At 44.4% G+C, this 22,098-nt stretch overlaps 1 protein-coding gene across 1 annotated transcript in view; it reads right to left on the minus strand.

Annotated features, from left to right (window-relative positions):
* Nucleotides 1–22,098, minus strand: part of LOC137423639 (interferon-induced GTP-binding protein Mx3) — a 137,408-nt gene that overhangs the window by 39,489 nt on the left and 75,821 nt on the right. The window contains exons 6-8 of the mRNA XM_078773932.1: nt 21,843–21,883; nt 19,472–19,670; nt 12,521–12,593 (exon numbers count right to left, since the gene is read on the minus strand). Coding sequence (XP_078630058.1) covers nt 12,521–12,593; nt 19,472–19,670; nt 21,843–21,883 — 313 coding nt within the window. The remainder of the gene's footprint in view (nt 1–12,520; nt 12,594–19,471; nt 19,671–21,842; nt 21,884–22,098) is intronic.

Below are 22,098 nucleotides of genomic sequence, written 5' to 3' on the forward strand. Positions count from 1 at the left end.
TATGATACAATGACAGCTATTGACTACTTGTTGCGGGAATTACTTGTAGTCTCTATAAGGTGAAAGTTAAATAATTCACTTTACTTTCTGAACGGGACTGAACAGTAACTTGACCTACCTCGCAAAGCTTTGAAGACGAAGCCGGCTTCCAGCCCACACGGCTGACTTTATTCTCCCATATTTTACGTCGATTGGGATCCGAAGGGAATCTGTACATCTTGAAACCCTTGTCATGTCTATTTGTGCATCCAAATGCACAACAACCCGGCATTTTCAGTGAACTAAGGCTTCCGTAGGTAGTCGAATCGATTGTACTTGCATAACACGCGAACGCGAGAAGTTAAGCGAACGCGAATTTGGCTCCAAAATGGCTCCCTGAGTCACGTGACCGTATTTTTCTGGATCGTCATGTCGTTACTCTCTGTATAAAGGGACTCTAGGGTAGACTAGTTGTGGACATCCAAAGTTTTCCATGCCTTCATTTCTTCCAGAGTGTAAATACTTTATGTAAACATAAGATAATTCACTAAATCTGGATATAAAATGGCTGCAAAGTTTGTCTCACTTCTCGGCATTGCTGTATTTGGAAAATCATAAAGTTCTATGTTGCCTATAACTTGTATACCCTGTATCGTTGTAATAATCGCTCCCGAGAGAGTGTCCAAGGTAATGACATATGTTACGGATTCGTCACTTCCGTCGTTGTGGTTTTCATCCACTGTAAGCATTTTTGGTTCCATGTACTATTATTGTTATCGTTTAAGTGAAATGGAGATGCCTGTTTTCAAAAGGTGAAAAATTCGTGTTTTAAAAGAAACCAGAAAACGGATCGGGACAAACCAGAAGAAGAGGAGGAGGAAGCGAAAAGCGGAGAAAGGGAGGTCGGGAAGAAAACCCCGTGCTGCTTTGAGGTCTTGAGGAGACGCTGGCGAACGTGGGTCACGAGCGAACTTTGGTTTTCCAGGGAAAGGGATTCCTGTGACAGAGTCTTGATCGCAGTGAGAGATAAACCTGTGTGACGGGTTTTGCGGTTGATTCCCAAGAGAATCATTGTTGGAGACCAGGTACGCCTCCATTACGGGCTTGCCCGCCATTTCGCCGCGCTCCCGCCATTTCGCATCGCTCCAGCCTTTTCACCTCGCTCCAGCCATTTCACCGCACCCAGCCGTTAGCCTGGTTTGCGTGTGTAACGTGGATTTCGAGTGGGAATTTGCGGTTCTCCGTTTGGGAGCCGCTGAACATTCATACCCGAAGGTGTGATTTCCCAGTCGCCTTTTGGGTGCACCTTTGCGCCTCTTTGGCAGCGTTGACTGTCAGCCGACCTGGATTCTGGTCTCGATACGACCTTTTTCTTGCGATCCCCGGAGCATGGATCGACTTTGGCTTGGTGCCGGGACAGAGACTTTGGGGAATGTTCTTTTCGCTCACTTGGAGCACAGTGAGTTATTGAGTAAGAAACTGATGGTACCATCATAGGAATGATATAATATTTGTTGTACAATTGATTAATATTGAACTTGTGCTGTTATTCTTGTGTGACATTAATACAATACACTGGAACCCCACTATAACAAACACCAGTATTACGAACTTCCGGATATAACGAACGAACTTCCTGTCCCCCGCATATTTAATGAGATTCTATTGTTTAACATAAGGCAAATCAATATGGCTACACCGTCCCGTAAACGCAAGATCTTGTCAGTTGAAGACAAGCTCCGTATCATTGATCGTCTCAGTCTTGGTGAGAAAGCAGCAAACCTTTCCAGAGAATACGGCATTCCTAAGAGCAGCATATCAACGTTCAAACGAAAGGAAAAGGGGTTACGGGAATTTGTCCACAAATGCAGTCAACAAGATGGTTTGAAGCGGAAGAAAATGCGGCAGGCGAATGACGGCGATCTCGATCAGGCAGTCTATCTATGGTTCGAACAACAACGAGCTGCCAACATACCGATTTCCAGCCCTATGGTTATGGAGAAAGCTATAGCATTATCAAAAGAAATGCATGGTGAGGACAGAAAATTCACGGGTCCACTGGATGGCTCTATCGGTGGAAAAATCGTCATGGTATACGCGCACTCAAGATTTCCGGGGAAGACAAGTCATGTGACGATGCAGCGGCTGCCGAGTTCATTCCAGAACTGAGAAACATTATCGAATCTGAAGGTTACAGTCCGGATCAGATTTACAACGCAGATGAAACAGGACTTTTTTTCAAGTGCCTACCAGACAGAACACTCGCTTCCAGGAAAGAAGAACAACGTACATCTGGCTACAAGAAATACAAAGATCGTGTGACAATTTTAGTTGGTACGAACGCCTCCGGTGAGCATAAACTGCGTCCGTTATGCATCGGCAAGTTCCAGAATCCACGCTGTCTCAAGCACGTGAATCGAGAAACCCTACCAATAAGTTATTGTCACACCAACAACGCCTGGATGACATCGGACATTTTCAAGAAATGGTTTCATGAAGAGTTTGTCCCATCTGTTCGATCTTTTCTTCGTCGACGTGGTTTGGAGCAGAAAGCAATCTTATTGATTGACAACTGTCCCGCCCACCCAGCAGAAACCCAACTTCGTACACGTGATGGCAAAATCCGTGCATATTTTCTGCCGAAGAACACAACCAGTAAAATACAGCCAATGGATGCCGGAATTATTTCAGCACTGAAGAAACGTTACCGCAAGAAGTTGCTCAGAGAAATCGTTTCCAGAGATGTCACAGCATTGCAGGACTTTTTGAAAACCCTGGACATCAAGGAAATGATTTATGTCACTGGAGAAGCCTGGGCTGATATAGCGCCACCAACGGTCAACAAGTGCTGGAAGACAAGCCAACTCGGTGCCGCCATTTATCCTGTTGATGACGCAGCCAATGAAGAAAACACCGATCCTGAGTTTGATGAGAGTGACGATGTCCTTTTATCGGAAATTGCCAGAGATTTACAGCACATTGCTGAAGTTAATGGCGAAGATTTGGATAATCTTGCAAGATTATGGGTTGACGTCGATGAAGACGTTCCCGTGACCAGTTCGATGACCGATGAAGAAATTATCGCCTCCGTTCGTGAAACAACACTGCAGTGTGACATCGAAAGTGACTCTGATTACACCAATGAACCACAAGAAGTTCCAGCAACATCTGATGTAATTGCCGGACTTGAAACAGCACTTTCCTGGTTTGAAGGGCAACCAGTCGACAGCATTAAAGTTTTACAGCTCCGTCAGCTATTATCTTATGCACGCAAAGAAAACGCCACCTCCAAGAGTAAACAATCCAAGATTACCAGTTTCTTCACACAGTAAATTGAACATTCGGTGAATATTACATGTACTTAAACATTTTATTTATACATGAACTTTTAAACAATGACACAACAGCAATGCTTTTTAAAGTTTTTTATTCGTACAATCGAACAATAAAATGTACATGAATGAACAATACAAAGAGTTTGTTGTTTTGCATATGAATAGGTGTGATAGTATGGTGATTCGTACTGTTGCGGATATGGAATTTGGCCTCCGTATCCGCTTGTAAATATTCCCCTATTTCCCCAATACTCCCCAACTCTCCCTTACCCCATTCCCTAGTCCCATTGTCTGTAAACGACACCCAGTAGAGCCGACCTTCCCCTTCATCCCCCCATTAAATGTCGTGCCCAGGTCCACCGCATCACACGTAGACAACTTTCGGACATCTTGCTAGTTATTCTTAGTCTATGTCAGTTAAGGACTCGTTTCCATTAATTCTGACTCTTCGTTGCACCAGAATGTGATTATATGGCACCAGTAGTGAGTTTAGGACCTTCCCATACCTCCCCGCATCTCTTCCCCATGAAGAAGCGCCAACTACAACAACTACAACAGCAGAGGGGGGTGGCGCGGCGACGGCGCGGGGAGTGGGCGTCCTCAGTCCGGCTTGGTTAGCCGCCATTGGCCAGGTGCGCCGACGGGGTTACCACGAAGGGGCTCCCTGTCGGCCCCTCGTCAAGGGCGGAGCTGGTAACCCCCGCACCCAATGACAAGTAACGGACCGATTCCATCTGGGGCGGAGCTAACAAGCCGAGGGCGTGTCGCTCCCCGCCGGATATACGAGCGACTCACCGGAAGTGAGAGAGAGATGCGCCTGAACTACGGAGAGCAGAGGAAGCCACCGCCACCCCCAGCGCGACGATACCTCCCCGCATCTTTGGACCGGACCGAACCGGGTCGATTCTGCCCTGAGCCCAGGTGCACCTGGAGCCATCGCTACCCGCTTTCCTTGCCATCAATCCCCGTGTGAGTCCGTTTTTGTCCTGTTTATCTGTCGTCTGTCGGGGCTATTATAAGACCGTGTTTAAGTGCCTACCTTCCTATGTTATACCTCTCATCCCTGTAATCTGACCTTCCGCCCTAATAGAACCTCCTCCGGAGGCCTTGAGAACCGTAACCCTTGGTGTCGTGTCATTGTAGTCCAGCCGTGTGTCTTTTCCTTCATTGACCTAGCATAGCGCGATTTGGCCAACGTTCGAGTGGAATCGGGTAAACTGTGCAGACGTGGTCATACCAAACCGCTCGGTAAATAACACCTAAGCCGCGTCTGTAACAGTACGTTAATCAGTATTACGAACACTTCAAAATAACGAACTTTTAAAAATGTCTCCCGAGCAGTTCGTTATATCGGGGTTACAGTGTACTTGTTTTTTGGTAACAATCGGTTGGTGTGGTTTCACCATTGGTCATTGACACACAGAATAACACATCTTTCTGCCGTGACTCCTTTCGGGGCTCGGAGGTACACCGTGACCGGGGTTTGGGGAGGAGCACGTAACAGAAATTGGGGGCTCGTTTGGGAATGAATTCCCTAACATTACCAAAATTCCCAAATCTGGAATTTTCTAACATTCCCAATTTTTTCTGAAAATTTGAAATTTTTTGTGTGAAGGTTAACAGGTGCTAACTAATAGTCACCATGGTGTTTGACGCAGAAAGGTTTGCGACGTCCCCTAATGAGGCACAGTTCCAGGCGTTAAAAAGATTGGAACTCATGATATTGGCCAAATATTGTAACTTGGAGGTCCGAGTTAGTATGAAGAAAGCAGAGATTCAGACATTGGTGGTAGAATCTCTATTGGGACAAGGAACATGGGAAGAGGTAGCCTTGGATTGGTTACCAGAGGAAAAAGGAAATGTGGAGCTCCAGAAAATGGAGATGCAAGTGCAGAGCCAGGAAAGGTTAAAAGAGTTGGAATGGAAAGCGAAAAGGAAAGAGCGAACGGGAACGAGAACTCGAGGAGAGAAGAGCAGCGGAAAGGGCAGTGGAAAGGACGGCGGAAAAGGAAAGAGCAGAACAGGAACGAGAACTCGAGGAGAGAAGAGTAGCGGAAAGAGCAGAGGAAAGGAAAGCGGAAAAGGAAAGAGCAGAACAGGAACGAGAACTCGAGGAGAGAAGAGCAGAGGAAAGGAGAGCTGAAGAGGAAAGAAGAGCAGAGGAAAGAGCAGAGGAAAGGAGAGCCGAAAGGGAGTTAAAGGAACGGGACATGGAGAATCAGAAGGAACTTAAACTCAAGGAGCTGGAATTACTGGGGGAACGGAGAGAAGTAGTATCCATGCCGGCTAGTTCGACAACCAGTCAGAACTCTTGGGATGATGGTGGGCATGTGACGCTGGTTCCACCCTTCAATGAAAAGGAGGTAGCCAAGTTTTTTTTACACTTTGAGAAGGTGGCTCAAATGTTAAAATGGCCTGTGGGGTCCTGGACTATGTTAGTGCAAAGTGTTCTGGTGGGTAAAGCTCAAGATATCTATTCGGCTTTACCGATTGACCAATGTGCAGATTATGAGATCGTGAAGAAAGCCATTCTCAAAGCCAATGAATTGGTCCCTGAAGCTTACTGACAAAAATTCAGGAATGCCAGGAAGAGGGAGAGTGAGACCCATGTGGAGTTTGCCAGAATGAAGGAAACTATGTTTGACAGGTGGTGTGACTCTAAGGAGATTGGGAAAGACTTCAACCTTTTACGGCAATTGATCTTGGTGGAGGAATTCAAACACTGTGTCCACGTGGACATTAAAGTACATCTGGATGAAAAAAAGGTACCGCAGTTGTATGAGGCAGCAACAGTGGCAGATGACTATGCCTTGACACACAGGATGGGGTTCCACAAACCTAACTTCCCACCTAGAGTTAGCCAGGGGAGTTATGGTAAATCAGGTTCGGAGAACAAATTTTCATGGAGGCGGCCTAGAGAGGACTATGGGGACAAATCTGATACCGTGACTTTTAGGGATCAGAAGACTGCAGTTCCAAGACATACCTATCTTTCGGGGGGCCCGTGGCAGACCACGAGTTTTTCCTCCGGGCCGACTTGCGCTTTTTGCAAGAAACCTGGGCATTTGATGTCCCAATGTTATGCCCTGAAAAGGTAAAATCAGGAGCGGAGTCAGATTAGTGCAACTCCGAATGCGTTGGCCAATGCGAGAAATCGTCCTTGGAGGACAGTGCCTTGTGCAGGTTCCCATGCCAAAGTTACGGCATCACAGAACGACCTTGTCCAAGAGGGTTACAAACCGTTTATTTCCGAGGGGTTTGTGTCACTGGATGGGGACTTGACGAACCAGAGACCTGTTTGGCTATTGAGGGACACAGGAGCACATCAATCTTTGATGCTTGAGGGCATTTTGCCGTTGTCGGAGAAGACGGCAACGGGGGTTAGTGTTCTTTTACAGGGGGTTGGTGGCTATGTTAAAGCTCCTCTTCATGTCATCCATGTAAAGTCTGATTTGGTGTCAGGACCGGTCACTGTGGGGTTACAAGCCACTCTTCCTGTAGAGGGAATCTTTCATTATCGGGAATGATTTGGCCGGTGGTCGAGTTTCTGGTAATCCGGTGTTGGTTGAAAAGCCCAGTAGGGAAAATAACACAGCACAGTTAGAGCAGGAGATTCCGGGTATATTTCCATCCTGTGCAGTGACTCGTGCTATGGGTAGGAAGTGCTCGGATGAGAAGGAGAAGGAAGGTGATGTGGATTTGGGTTCCTTAAAGGCATTGGAGGAAAAGTCTGGAAGAGGTAATAGGAAAGGGAGTGACATCAAGGAACCTAAGGAAAAGGTGGCATCTGGACCAAAAGAGGAAATGGAGTGTCCGTCGGAGACATCTGGGAACGAGGCTGAACAAACGGTGCTTGTCCGAAAGAGACTTGTTGAAGAACAACACAGAGATTCGGAGCTCCGGAGTTTAATTGGTAAAGCCGTTACAGAGGAAGAGGCTATGAAGATACCTGTGGGTTACTTCATGAAAGGGGAAATACTCATGAGAAAATGGAGACCACCAGAGGTGCCAGCAAATGATGAGTGGAAAGTTCATTACCAAATTGTGGTGCCACCACCGTACCGGAAGGAGATATTGAGTTTGGCGCAAGAGACACCTTGGGCCGGGCACCTTGGAGTGAACAAGACATGTGACAGAATTTTGGTACATTTTTTCTGGCCAGGATTGCGACGTGATGTGGCAGAGTTCTGTAAATCTTGCCATTCTTGCCAGCTGGTGGGAAAACCTAATCAGAAAGTCCCATCCGCACCTTTAAAACCAATTCCAGCTTTTGAAGAACCATTCAGCCATGTCATTATTGATTGTGTAGGCCCTTTACCTAAAACTAAGGCTGGACATCAGTATTTGCTGACCATCATGTGCGCTTCCACAAGGTTCCCAGAAGCAGTGCCTCTTAGTAAAATTACTGCGGCAGTTATTGCAAATGCCTTGAATAAATCTTTCACATTGGTCGGCCTACCTAAGGTCATACAGTCTGATCAGGGTTCCAATTTCATGTCAACGCTTTTTCAGCAAGTGGTACACCTGTTGGGAGTGGAGCAAGTAAGATCAAGTACTTAGCATCCCGAGAGCCAAGGGGCCTTGGAAAGGTTTCACCAGACATTGAAGAATATGATCAGAACGTATTGTTTTGAATGTGACAAGGATTGGTATGAGGGAATACCCTTATTGTTTTTTGCTACGAGGGAATCTGTTCAGGAGTCATTGGGATTCAGTCCTTTTGAACTTGTGTTTGGACACGCAGTGCGAGGACCATTGAAATTGGTGAAAGAACAGTGGCTACAGGAGGAGTCGCAGTCAACAGTGGTAGAGTATGTGGCAACGGTTAGGCACAGATTGGCAAAGGCTTGTGAAGTTGCGAGAAGAAACTTGAAAGCGACACAGGATAAAATGAAAGTGAGACATGACAAGAAATCTCAGATAAGAAATTTCAGTCCTGAGGACCGAGTGTTAGTGTTGCTTCCTGTTCCAGGTCAGCCACTACAGGCTAGGTATTTTGGTCCCTATGCAATCGAAAGGAGGGTTAATGAAACAGATTACATGGTGAGAATGCCCGACCGACGGAAAAAGCGGCAGCTGTGTCATGTCAACCGACTCAAGAAATATTATGAGAGGAAGCCTGTGGAAAAAATGGTTCCTGTCGTGCCTGTAGTCGGGGTGCAAGAGAATCCAGAGGTTGAGGCCGGTGTGAAGTTTGACAACATTGATGACCAGGCTTGTCCCAGATTGACGAACACGGAAGTGTTGAGTCATTTAGATGAGAAATTAGGTCATTTGACGAGGGAACAACAAGGACAACTATCCAGCCTAATTTTTGAGTTTGCACATTTGTTCACAGATGTACCTGGTCGTACTACTTGGTATATCATGATATTGAGGTGGGGAAGCCACTCCTGTGAAGCAACACCCCTATCGGATGAACCCTGTGAAGATGGAGTATCTTCGGAAGGAGGTTCAGTATATGTTGGAGAATGACATCATCGAACCAAGCAGCAGTGAATGGAGCTCACCATGTGTGTTGGTTCCAAAACCCGATGGCAGTTTTCACTGTTGTACAGATTCAAAACGGGTTAATGCAGTGACCAAGACCGACTCATATCCCATCCCGAGGATTGATGATTGTATTGATAGAATTGGCCCAGCTAAATTTGTAACTAAATTTGACTTGGTGAAAGGGCATTGGCAGATTCCTCTTACTGATAGAGCCAAGGAAATCTCGGCTTTAGTCACACCAAATGGGTTGTATCAGTACAAGGTTCTTCCCTTTGGATTGAAAAACGGGCCTGCTACATTTCAACGGCTGATTAATAAGCTTATTGCAGACCTTGATGGGGTGGAGGCTTATCTGGATGTATTTAATCCACACCATGACCAATGACCATGGAAGATCATCTTAAACAAATTCATGCATTTTTCAAGAAACTGACCGAGGCAGGGTTGACCATCAACTTATCTAGGAGTGAGTTTGTAAAAGCACAGGTGGTGTTCCTAGGCCATGTAGTGGGTCAGGGTCAGGTGCAACCGGTGACAGCCAAGATAGAAGCCATTGATCGCTTCCAAGTTCCAAAAGGGAAGAAGGAGCTTATGAGATTCTTGGGTATGGCTGCATTATTCTTGGGTATTCTGGGGAATACAACACTGCATTCAACATTTAACCCACAGCATCTAACCCCTGACTATCTCCTCTCCTTCTCCCTCCTTTGTGCTTTGAATATTTCCCTATTGATTCTTCTTTTTTTGCAATTGTCTTTATGTTTTGCTATGCATTATGTTTTTCACTCTGTCAAAGCGTCTTTGGGCTTCCTGAAAAGCGCTATATAAAATAAATGCATTATTATTATTATTATTATTATATGGCTGGTTGGTACCGGCTGTTCTGCAGGAATTTTTCTGATGTGGTAGCCCCTTTAACGAATTTGCTGAGGAAAGAGACCAAGTTTGTTTGGGATGACAAATGCCAGGCTGCCTTTGCCCACGTCAAAGCGATATTAATGAGCTCTCCTGTCCTAGCAGCGCCGGATTTTCAAGAACCTTTCAAGTTGGCCATTGATGCAAGTGATGTGGGGGCTGGGGCAGTTCTATTACAGGAAGATGAGGATGGCGTGGATCATCCGGTGTGCTACTATTCCAAAAAGTTAAACAAACACCAGGTAAATTATGCCACTGTGGAAAAAGAGACCCTTGCTCTCCTGCTAGTGCTTCAGCATTATGAGGTGTATCTGGGAACTACTACCTTTCCTATAAAAGTCTTCACCGATCACAACCCCTTAACCTTCATTCAAAAAATGAAAAATAAAAATCAGAGGTTCATGAGATGGAGTTTGGCTTTGCAGGAGTTCAACTTGGAAATTGAGCATGTAAAGGGCAGGGACAATGTCGTTGCTGATGCTTTATCCAAAGTGAACTAACTTTGGAAATTCCTGTAGGGTGTTTGAAAGTTTTGTTGCTTTCTTCTGGGGAATATTAGTTATTGTTGCTCACGTGAATTGATCATTTGGGTGTGAGTTTTACTTTTGTTTGTTAAAAAGGGTTTTTGCATGAAATGAGGGTGGGGAGTGTTACGGATTCGTCACTTCCGTCGTTGTGGTTTTCATCCAATGTAAGCATTTTTGGTTCCATGTACTATTATTGTTATCGTTTAAGTGAAATGGAGATAACTGTTTTCAAAAGGTGAAAAATTAGTGTTTTAAAAGAAACCGGAAACCGGATCGGGAGAAACCGGAAGAAGAGGAGGAGGAAGCGAAAAGCGGAGAAAGGGAGGTCGGGAAGAAAAAGCCGAGCTGCTTTGAGGTCTCGAGGAGACGCTGGCAAACGTGGGTCACGAGCAAACTTTGGTTTTCCCGGGAAAGGGATTCCTGTGACAGAGTCTTGATCGCAGTGGCAGATAAACCTGCGTGATGGGTTTTGCAGTTGATTCCGAAGAGAATCGTTGTTGGAGAGCAGGTATGCCCCCATTACGGGCCCGCCACCATTTCGCCTCACTCCCGCCATTTCGCATCGCTCCAGCTTTTTCACCCCGCTCCAGCCATTTCACCACACCCAGCCGTTAGCCTGGTTTGCGTGTGTAACGTGGATTTCGAGTGGGAATTTGCGGTTCTCTGTTTGGGAGCCGCTGAACATTCATACCCGAAGGTGTGATTTCCCAGTCGCCTTTTGGGTGCACCTTTGCGCCTCTTTGGAAGCGTTGACTATCAGCCGACCTGGATTCTGGTCTCGATACGACCTTTTTCTTGCGATCGCCGGAGCGTTGATCGACTTTGGCTTGGTGCCGGGACAGAGACTTTAGGCAATGTTCTTTTCGCTCACTTGGAGCACAGCGAGTTATTGAGTAAGAAACTGATGGTACCATCATAGGAATGATATAATATTTGTTGTGCAATTGATTAATATTGTACTTGTGCTGTTATTCTTGTGTGACATTAATACAAGACTTGTTTTTTGGTATCAATTGGTTGTGGTTTCACCATTGGTCATTGACACACAGAGTAACGCATCTTTCTGCAGTGACTCTTTTCAGGGCTCGGAGGTACACCGTGACCTGGGTTTGGGGAGGAGCACGTAACACATATCCAAGCCTCACAACAGGCTTTGACCCCGATTATTTTGCCATGAAAGCACACAATGCACAATAAACTAGATGGTATTCATAGAATAATTACCCTGCTCAGTCAACTTGGTGCGAGTCAACTCTTCTGTTTTTAATCGGTTTTTTTCTTTGATCCAATATGGCTGCCAGATCACGTGAGCGATTACAACATAAATTTATATTCTTTAATATAATTGTTGCATAGATCATGCTCAATACATTTCAAACTGATCAGACTAAGTGTTGTCCCTGTCAAATTATGACGTCATAATGAAGGTACTGATGACATCATCATTAAAATGTATTCCCCATGGGGAGTTCTTTACAATGAGCCATGTTTCAATTTTTGCCATGGAGCGGTTTTGGAGATATAGAGGTGCAAAGTTTTTCCAGGATGGCGTCCATACCACGTGACCTAAAACCTTTAGAAAAAAAACCACCTTTAGAGGCCATTTTCCTCTGCAAAGCGGGGGTTGGCCTTTTTCGGGGACCGTGGTTGTTGTTGTTTTTTGGTCCCCTTTTTGAAGCAATGTTTTACGGCCGGATGCCCTTCCTGCCGCCAACCCTTTTTGTCGCCTTTTACGACAAGCAGGGAATTACCAGTGAACTGGTACTCAATTTGCCGACCTCGGAAGGATGACAGGTTGAGTCAACCCCCCTGGCGTTAATTCAGCGATCGACCGGGATTCGAACCCAGGATCCTAGGATCCTAAGCTGGCACCCTAGCCGCTTGCCCAACACCAGGCTGTACCACGTGACCTAAGACGTCATAATTATCAATAAAAAAAAAAATCTACAGGTGGAGGCACTGCTATGGTAAAAATTTCGTGTCAATGGGACCAACGATTGCCGAGAAAATGAATTTTAAAAATGCAGACACGTACGCCACACGTACGCACCCGAATGCCTAACCCTGCTTTTCGCTTAACCAGCGCAGGGTAATAACTCAACCGATCGTTAACGACATTTGTTGTTTTACTGTCACGCAGCTGTGAAGCTCTGCCTCAGATTAATTGAGATTCCAGAGTGGCGCTATACAACACCATGCTTGCATCTATATAAAGTACTTTTAAACTTTTAAATATCAGAATTCGATTATGTTCAGTCATGCAATCCTTACTTTTATTTGCCCAACGAGCTCATTGGTGAGTTTGTTTGCCAGCACCCTTGTGGTTGATTTATCTCCAACATTCCTGGTGGCAAACACCCAACAATTATTGACTCCATGTTACTTCGTGCCTTCACACCGACCAAATATGACATTTTATCACATGCAGGACAAGGACCTTAGGAGAAAATGGATATGTCAACAGTATATGGGATTTGATTTGAGTGGAAGGAGACCTTCTCATCAATTACACAGTGTGAGTCATTCTCATTAATACAAGCTATAACATTTCCCATTTTAAAGAAACCTTCACCAGACATTAACCATCTTAAAAACTATAGGCCTGTTTCTCTTTTACCCTTTATTTCTAAGATTTGAGAAATTACGATTACTAATCTGTTTTTGGAAAACGTACATCATCATTCTTTTAGGACCTTCCCAGTGTTGTTTTAAACAGTTACATAACACAGAGGTCACTAATGACATCCTATATAAGGCAGACCAAGGGTCCATGATAAATGTAATACCCATGGACTTACCAGCTGATTTTGACATGGTTTACCATAGTTTATCACTTGCTCATCTTCGATCTTGTTTTTGGTAGCTCTGGAATCCTTGAAATCCCATCTTACAGATCATGCATTTACTGTAAACATTGCTGGCAACTTTGGAGATCCTTTTCACCAATCAGTCAATATTTCAAAGGGATCTGGCGTTGGTCCACTGTTATTTTTTTTGTCTATTTACATTCACTTGGTGAGATTTTATGCAATTTTAATAACCGTTTGCATTTCTACAGTGATAACCAATATACCTGTCTGTTCAACCTCATCAATTGTGTTCTTCCACAACTACCTGTCCTCTTGAATTAAAAACATGGATATCCAGGAGTTTTCTCAAACTTGATGCTGGCAATATCAATATGCTGATCATTATCTGCTCTTAAAAAAACTGCATCCTCAGATGGTGAAACTTGGCGATCACTACCTAATTCCTTTCTTGCTCAAATTCGCTCATGTTCAAATTAGAGAGCTGAAACTCTGATTCATACTCGGTGCAGGAATTTATTCTTACTTCTTTATATTTAATTGAATAACATGCGTTGTAATGACAAACCTCCAATGATGGTCTCTTCCCACTAATTGTTAAAATCCTCACAAATCATGACACACCAATCATTATAATCTTCAAAATATATATTGCCAATAAAGGTGAAGCATATACTTCGTAATAAATTATTTGAGTAATCTGCATTATGAATTATCGAACTTGTGTGTTCACTCTGCTTCGAAATACTTTAGGGAAATATACAAAAGGGGCGAACGAAGCTGTTTTCCTTATTCAAACCCAGACAGTCCCCTCCAGCGGCACCAAAACACCATGTGCACACCCTTTCATCTCACGCTGCTCATCTTTATGGATTGTGTTGAAATGCTACTCAGATGTTCAGCCAAGGGGCACCAACATCTCCAATCGGTGACCTCCCTGACCCCTCATCCTTCAGTCTGACTCCTAAAAGCACAGAAGAATTTCCTTTGTCTCAGAGTACTATAAAAGGACTAGATTCAACCAAATCGGGCAGAAGATTTTCTGGAAGCGTTTGTGTTGAGTCCATGTTTGTGTATGCCGGCATAGTACTGTTAACTCTGTTGCAATACTCGGTATACTCGTGAATCTTCTCCTGATAATAAATCTATATAATCATTGCTAGTGTGTGTGCGGACATTTGATCTGTATACATTTTCCACGTCACTTCATTTCATGTTGGGTGGCCATGTTCGGAGTACCATTAACTATTACTACGAACAGGGGTCGCCAGTTTGAGTCATCACTCTTCCACACACTCATGGACCTTCTCGGAAGTAAGAGGATTCAAACTACATCATACCACCTATCGTCGAAACGGCTAGTGGAGTGCTTCCCCCCCACCCCTCCCCCCCCCCCCCATCATCATGCTGGGTATTCAAACTGTGGTTAAGTCAGATATAGGTTGCTGTGCCGCTGAACTTGTGTTTGGAACTGCCACGAGGTTACCTGGACAATTTGTAGCACCTAATCAGGCCGATTACATCTCGGATCCAAGCAGTTATGTGCACCGTTTAGAGAATACATGAGGAACCTATGACCTCAACCAACAAGGGCCCACCACAGGCAATCACAGGCCCACCCTGACCTTTCCACCTGCACTCATGTTTTCATTTGACGTGATGCTGTAAGAAAGCCACTTCAACCTCCTTACCATGGTCCATTTCAGGTCATTTGATATGCTAACAAGTTTTTAACCATAAACTTTACTGGAGAACATGACTCAGCATGGATCGATTGAATTCAGCCAAACATTGAACAGAACCTGACTTATATCCCACTACCCTCAAAGGTGACATCAAACACACCACTCGACATCAAGCCACCATCATCACCTGAAGTGAGAAACATCCAGATGTAGACACCAGGTACACTGGCCAGCCAGATTTGTGCAAGTTTTTTGTTGCAAGATGAAGGATGATGTTATATTATGGATAATGTCAGTTTTACAACTTTGGCAGTACAGTACCTTCATTTAAGACTACATATATCGGCATCGATAGCTCATCTTCATCATTTTATTCACCAGTGATCTAGGAGGGGAATAACTGTAGTCTTCCGCCACCTGCTACACCATTCGGTGTGACTGTTATACCATTAAAAAAAAAAAAACCATGTTATAGTAAACCAGTAAACCAAGTAAACATGTTATACCATGAAGGGTATAATTTTACCGTTTTTACCCAATAATCATTTTTCCATTACCCAATAATCCGTTTTTACCCTTTTTATTTTCCACTCTTTTGACTGGTTTCAGAAGACGAAAAAGCAATTTATTTTATTTTTTTGAGCTATCTTCATCGAGAGAGAATGATGTGGAAAGAATGGCACAAAGAGGCCGGAATGTCTTACGGCCTTGTGTGGAACTCGATTCTAGTTCCTGCGGAAATGGAGTCATACCCAGAAAAGTACATCACTTCTCCCGGGATGTCTCGTATGTGACCAGGTTGTAGATTCTACATTATCGCTTGAATTTTTCAATCTGACTTGTGTTCGCCAGAAGTGTTCTTCTTTTACTCACAGACATTTCATGTCTTCCCTGAGGAGTTTGTCTCGAAGGCCTCAGATGTATATTATAGACCTTTCGTGAGTAACTTAGTTACCTCAATATTGCTCGCTGTTCGTTTCATAACGTGATTCCGGAGTGGAAAGGGTTTTCATGAACTTGAAGCCGAATCTTCACAAGAAAACATATATTCATACAAGTAAACATTTCCAAGCTGGCCTCCAAAGCCAGTCGCTGACTGGGCATCCTCCGTCGTGCGAAGTCGTTCCTTGGCACACCTGAACTCCTCACCACATACAAGGCTTTCATCCGCAGCTCAATGGAATACTGTTCCCCCCTCTGGGCTCCTGCCTCACACCTAGCTCGTCTTCACGCTGTTGAAACAAAAGCTTTCAGAATCATTGGAATCTCCTGTGATGAAGCTAACTCCGAGGGCCTTTCACTCAATCACCGCAGGCAGGTTGGTGGTCTTTCTGTCTTCCACCGACTCCTCTCCGGCCTTGCTCCCCCAGCTCTCTCTGTGCTCTGTCCCCCCAATATTCCTTCAGGTCGCACTAGATCTGCCAGCAACCCTCTTCTGGTTAAACTGCCAAAATCTAGGCTCTCTGCTCACCTTCACTCTTTTATTCCCCTTTTTTCCCCGCCTCTGGAACAAACTCCCCCACTCCCTTCAATCCCACTCCTCCCTCCAGGTCTTTAAAACAGCTGTTCACCACCATCTCTTATCTTCCCCCATCCAATACCTTGATCTCTTCTACCCCCGCTAATTCACCCCAGATACACTTTTTCGAAATTCCAACTTCTTTCCTGGAAGTCCTTGCGGTGTCCATGTTTTATACCTCTCCCACCTCCCCCCAAGCCCTCCCCGTCCCACAGTTCTCTCGATGTCCCTGCTCTCAAATGTTGTGTTTGTGTCTTTCGCCCTCTCTCCCCATCTTGTCTACCACTCCCCTTATTTTGTGTTTTATGTTTCGGTTTGTGTCGGTTTGACTTTTTGTGTGATTAATGTTAGCTCTTTCACGAGCTTCGATCTTGTATACAAAATTTTTTTTAAAAAAGTTCTTCAATTCACATAATAAAAGATGAATGATGTCACTGCTGGGAGGAGAGTTGAAGAGGAGGAAGCGTCAACAGGAGAGTGAGATGGGTGAGCAGCCAGATGAGGTGTGAGCAGCCAGGCGAGGTCTGCCTGGTGGAGAGTGTGTGCACTGGTTGATCAGCCAACCACTCTCGAGGGATGACTTTGGAGACGGGACCAGTTGGACGTGGGAGGAAGCTGGTGGGCGTTGACTGCACGGAGTAGGTAGCAGATGTGAGATGCAGGGTCAGGCCTGCGCTGGTCCGAACAAGGACGGTTCTTCCCATGCTTACTGGGACATCGCGTGGACAACGCTGCGAACGCAATAACTTTCGGAGGTGTTGCCTCTGTAGTTGTTGCACACTTGCACATCTCCTTTCTGCTTGTAAATGGGGACCAATATATTTTCTCTCCAAGCATTTGGCATTTCTACTTCCTCATAAATGTCCCTGAACAGCTGTAGGAAGAGGAAGTCAACACCCTCTTCACCCAACTTCTTCAACAGGTATCCCACAAGTCCCTCACTAACCCTGTCCTCCCAATACGCTCTCCAGTTGAGAGTATTGGGGGTGGGTAGTGGGGGCCTTACTGTTCTTCACTCTCGCTAATACCTCCTCCTTCTAGATGGCTCTTCTTAGCCCTGGGGATGCAGCAGGTTCTACTCTCTAAATTATTGGGTTCTCATTTCGCAGTTCCTCAAAGTATGTTTTCCATCTCTTCTTTATCTCCACATCATTTCTCAGCACTGTGTTGTCCTCATTTTTAGCTCACCTGGAACGAAGTTCAGGGGAGGTTATGCTATGGCACGTCGTCTGTCCGTCCGTCAGTCCTTCAGTCCTTCAGTCCGTCCGTAAACACTTGAAACTTCTTCTCCGAAACCGCTGATGGGATTGCGACCAAATTTGGCACAAATGATATTTGTTGTGTTGTGACTAAAGTTGTTCACGGCATTTAAAAAATCGTGGTCTAAGGGGGTCTACCGGGGGTCAAATTGGGTCCAGGTTTGACCCCCCCCCCACCCCGCCAAATAGGAATTTGCTATTTCCTCTGAAACTACACACACAATTTTTATGAAACTTTATCACAACCTTCACCACCCGAGTTTGTTCACGGCATTAAAATGAGTTTGCCGCTTTGGTGGTCTGCAGGGGGGTTGCCCCCCAAAATAGGTATTTGCTTTCTTCTCAGAAACTAAACACGCAATTTCGATGAAACTTCACCTTCATCACCCGTGATGTATCAATGTTTGTTCAAGGCATTAGAAAAATTGGGGTCTGAGGAGGTATACGGGGTTGGGGAAGGAATGGGTTGGGGGAAGGGATGGGTTGAGGAAGGAAATGGTATACGGGGTTGGGAAAGGAATGGGTTGCCCCTTGCCCCCCCCCCCTCCCAAAATAGGTATTTTTTTGTTTGTTTGTTTGAAGTGTTATTTTGTTTAAAGTCAGACCATGTTAGTATGAGCTGCACAAGCTGCCCTGTCTTCTAACAACCATTGAAATTGGATTAAAATACCTTTAGTCAGAGCAGTATTCTGTTTATTCTTCCAGGTGAGCACCAGGGGTATTGCCCCTATGTTTGATCAGTCTTATCTGGGAGATATCTTTGGATGCACTGTCTCTGGCTTTCTGAATTCCAGATATTCTTCTGTCCCGGAATTGTAAAAACATCATCATACATCATTCTGCCAGCTTGCCTTTGCCACCACTTTCTTCACTTTCTTATTTACTATCCGAAACTCATCTCGACTCTGTTAGTCATCAACCTCATCCAACTTCTTTTTCGCTTCCCTTTTCTCCCGGATCACCTCTTGTTATTCCCTAACCAACCACAAGGTCTCCTTATCACCTTTCCGCCTTCCTGTAGTCATCCCCAAAATCTCTTTTCAAGCCATCCCGATCTCGTTTGAAATCTTCTCCCACCCAGAACTCCCTTTTCGTACTTCCTCCTCTCTTCTCTTCTCTTCTCTTCTCTTCTCTTCTCTTCTCTTCTCTTCTCTTCTCTCTCTCAAGACTCGTTCAGCAAACACTTCCCCTGTACACTTCACTTGTCTCCCAGTTTTATTTATTTCTGACAATTGATCTGATTACAAAAGACCAACTGAGCGCCTTTATCATGACTGGAAATTAATTCATGGCAAAGAACCCGGCTGTGAAGATTCTTTGGAGTAAAGTACAATAATATGTGGCATCTCCCACACTTAAATAAAAGGACTGTTTCTGTTTTCACAAACTCCTCTCTCACCATTTTGTCCATCATCACAAAACTTTGCCGGCACAATGCCTTAAAATTCTGATTTTGACTTCCAAGTTCACTTACATTCCCTGTATTTATTCTGTTCAGTCCAGTCAAAAGTAGACTTTTTTTCATGCTGGATAACGTCATGGCATTCCGCTGGATGGTGCTTCTAGCTCCATTTATTCACGGCTTTGTTTTACCCTCGCTCGGGGCTTGGGTCTGTTTGTTTGTTTGTCTGCACATAATGTGCCAATGTAGACCACTATCTTTACACGTTCTCCTTTTTCAAACGATTACCTCTATAAAGTATGTACTACTAGAATGTGAGTATGTCTATAAAATACGTTTTATAAAACTACACAAACACCACACAAAAGTCCTGGCCTGCTGAGAGACTGCAATCTTTGATTGCTCTTTGTGGATGTTTTTGCTGTTCAGGTTTTTCTATGGCCCACTCACCCTATCAAATCTCATACCATCCCTTCACACATCATTGATGGATATATCAAATCGTTGTAAAAAATGGAAAATACAACTCCAGAAACATTTTAAAACTCACTTGAAAACGCTGTGCGTCTCGAAAAAGGATTTCTCTGCCTCAATTGCCTCTTCCAGAGTTATATTTCGGTCAATATCTCGCTGGCTTCGGCATTTAACCATGATATATCCTTTCTTCAGAACAATACTTTCGTTATTGAGAACTTTGATGGCACCAAATTCTGTGCCAGGGTCCATCAGATCTGGCTTGGTGAGAACACCTGTTGGTCACAATGACAATATTAGTAAAAAGGCTTTAACAGAAATTGATGTCTTCACTAGTTTCATGAATGCAATTATCAGATTCCAGTTGAGAGTATTGCGGGGGAGGGCTAGTATAATTGTGGAAGACCAAGGCCTTCCAAATAATTGGAATCTCCCGTGATGAAGCTAAATCTCTGGACCTGGGACTGTTATTTGCTAATCCCCGCATTGCAGACAGGTTGATTATCTATCTGCCTTTCTCTCTCTCTCACTCACTCACACACACACACACACACACACACACACACACACACACACACACACACACACACACACACACACACACACACACACACACACACACACACACACACACACACACACAGTGCCTTCAGAAAGTATTCACACCCCTTGATTTTTTTTTCACATTTTGTTGTGTTACAGCCTGAATTTAAAATGGATTAAATTGAGATTTTTTTTGTCACAGATCTATTCCATTCATTGTGTATTTGGCTCCTTTCATTGTTCCCTCTATCTTTACAAGTCTCCCAGTCCCTGCCGCTGAAAGCATCTCCATAGCATGATGCTGCCACCAACATGCTTCACAGTAGGGTTGGTGTTGATCGGTGAGGAGCTGTGCCCCATTTCCGCCAGATGTAGCGCTTTGCATTCAGGCCAAAGAGTTAAATTTTCATCTCATCAGACACAGAATATTTTGCCTCACGCTCTCAGAGGCTTTCACGTGCCTTTTTGCAAACTCCGAGTGTGTCGTCATGTGCCTTTTCTCAGAAGTGACTTTCGGTTGGACACTCTCCCATCAAGCCAAGATTTATGAAGTGCTGCAGAAACTGTTCTCCTTCTGGCAGGTTCTGCCATCTCAGCCAAGGAACTCTGTAGTTCTGTCACTGGTCATTGGGTTCTTGGTCACCTCCCTGACCAAGGTCCTTCTTGCCCGGTTGCTCAGTTTGGTCAGATGGCTAGTTATAGGAAGAGTCTGGGTAGTTTCCTATTCTTTACGTTTCCTAATGCTGGAGATCACTGTGCTCTTGGGAACTTTCAACACTCTCGTAATTGGTTTATACCCTTCCCCAGATCTATGCCTCCTCACAACTCTATCTTGGAGTTCTACGGACAGTTTCTCGGACTTCATGGTAGAGATGTATATAGAGCACTGTCAACTGTGGGATGTTACATAGAAAGGTGTTTCTTTCTAAATCATGTCCAATCAATTGAATTGGCCACAGGTGTACTCCAATCAAGTTGTAGAGACATCTCAAGGATGACCAAAGGCAGGTGGAAGCACCTGAGCTCAATTTGGAGTGCTATTGCACAGGGGTTGAATACTTATTGACTATTGACATTTCAGCCTTTCATGTTTAATTATTTTGCAAAATTTTCTAAGAAAAAGATCCCACTTTGACATTATGGGGTGTTATGTTTAAAACAGTGACAAACTAGAACGGCACTCAGTGGAGAGCATACCTCCGCCTGGTTGGCCATATCACTCAATGTTGACGAATCACTTTAAAAATTCCACTAGCTGGATATGGATCCGGATCTTCACCAAAATTGAATTGATTCTTCCTTGTCACACGCACAACCTGCCACCAAGTTTCGTCCAAATCCGTCCACAACTTTTTGAGATATCCTGCTATGTATCGTTTTTGGCCCTATCTCCCAATGGTGAAGAAGAATCACTTGAAAAATTCTAGTAGCCGGATCCGAATCCGGATATTCACCAAAATCTAATCATTTCGTCGGTGTCACATACACTACCTCTCTGCCAAATGTCGTCCGAATCCGTCCACAACTTTTTGAGATATATTGTTCACAAAAGGACAGACAGACAACAGGGGTGGAAACATAACCTCCATCCACCTTTGATGGCGGAGGTAAAATCTCAATAATCATTAATAAGATCAATATAATCCATTTTAAATTCAGGCAGTAAAAAAAGAAACCATAAAACCCCAACCTCACCCTCACCCCTCTCCCTCACTCCCCACCCCACATCCACCAAATCAAAATATGTAACAATGTTACCAATTTCAAGGCAAGCCAGAAACCTGCCAATTGTCAGATATCTGGCAGGACTGAATGATGAATTGCAACAAAACTCAAACAAATAAAATTGAGACAAATCCTAGGAGTGCATAAAAACAGACGAGGAAAATTGTGGGAAATCTCACCCACTGTCCTCTCGCCATTGGGGTCACATTGCTGTGCCATGCTGATAGTCTGGAGGCACTTCCAGGAAATGTGACAGTAGGGGTACACTCATGTTACAAGCTGGCAACAATGTTTTTCTGAAAGCCCAGACCTCTAGGAACCCAAAAAGTCTTGTTGCCAGTTTGGGAAATGGTTTGGACCAGATTTGTGGCCATTTTTCAAAATGGCCGCCTACATTTTTGGTGTTTTCTAATATTTGAGCTCTAGAACTTATAT

The sequence above is a fragment of the Myxine glutinosa genome, chromosome 3 (genome assembly GCF_964187855.1).
Source record: "Myxine glutinosa chromosome 3, kmMyxGlut1.1, whole genome shotgun sequence".
NCBI classification, from domain to species: Eukaryota; Metazoa; Chordata; class Myxini; order Myxiniformes; family Myxinidae; genus Myxine; species Myxine glutinosa.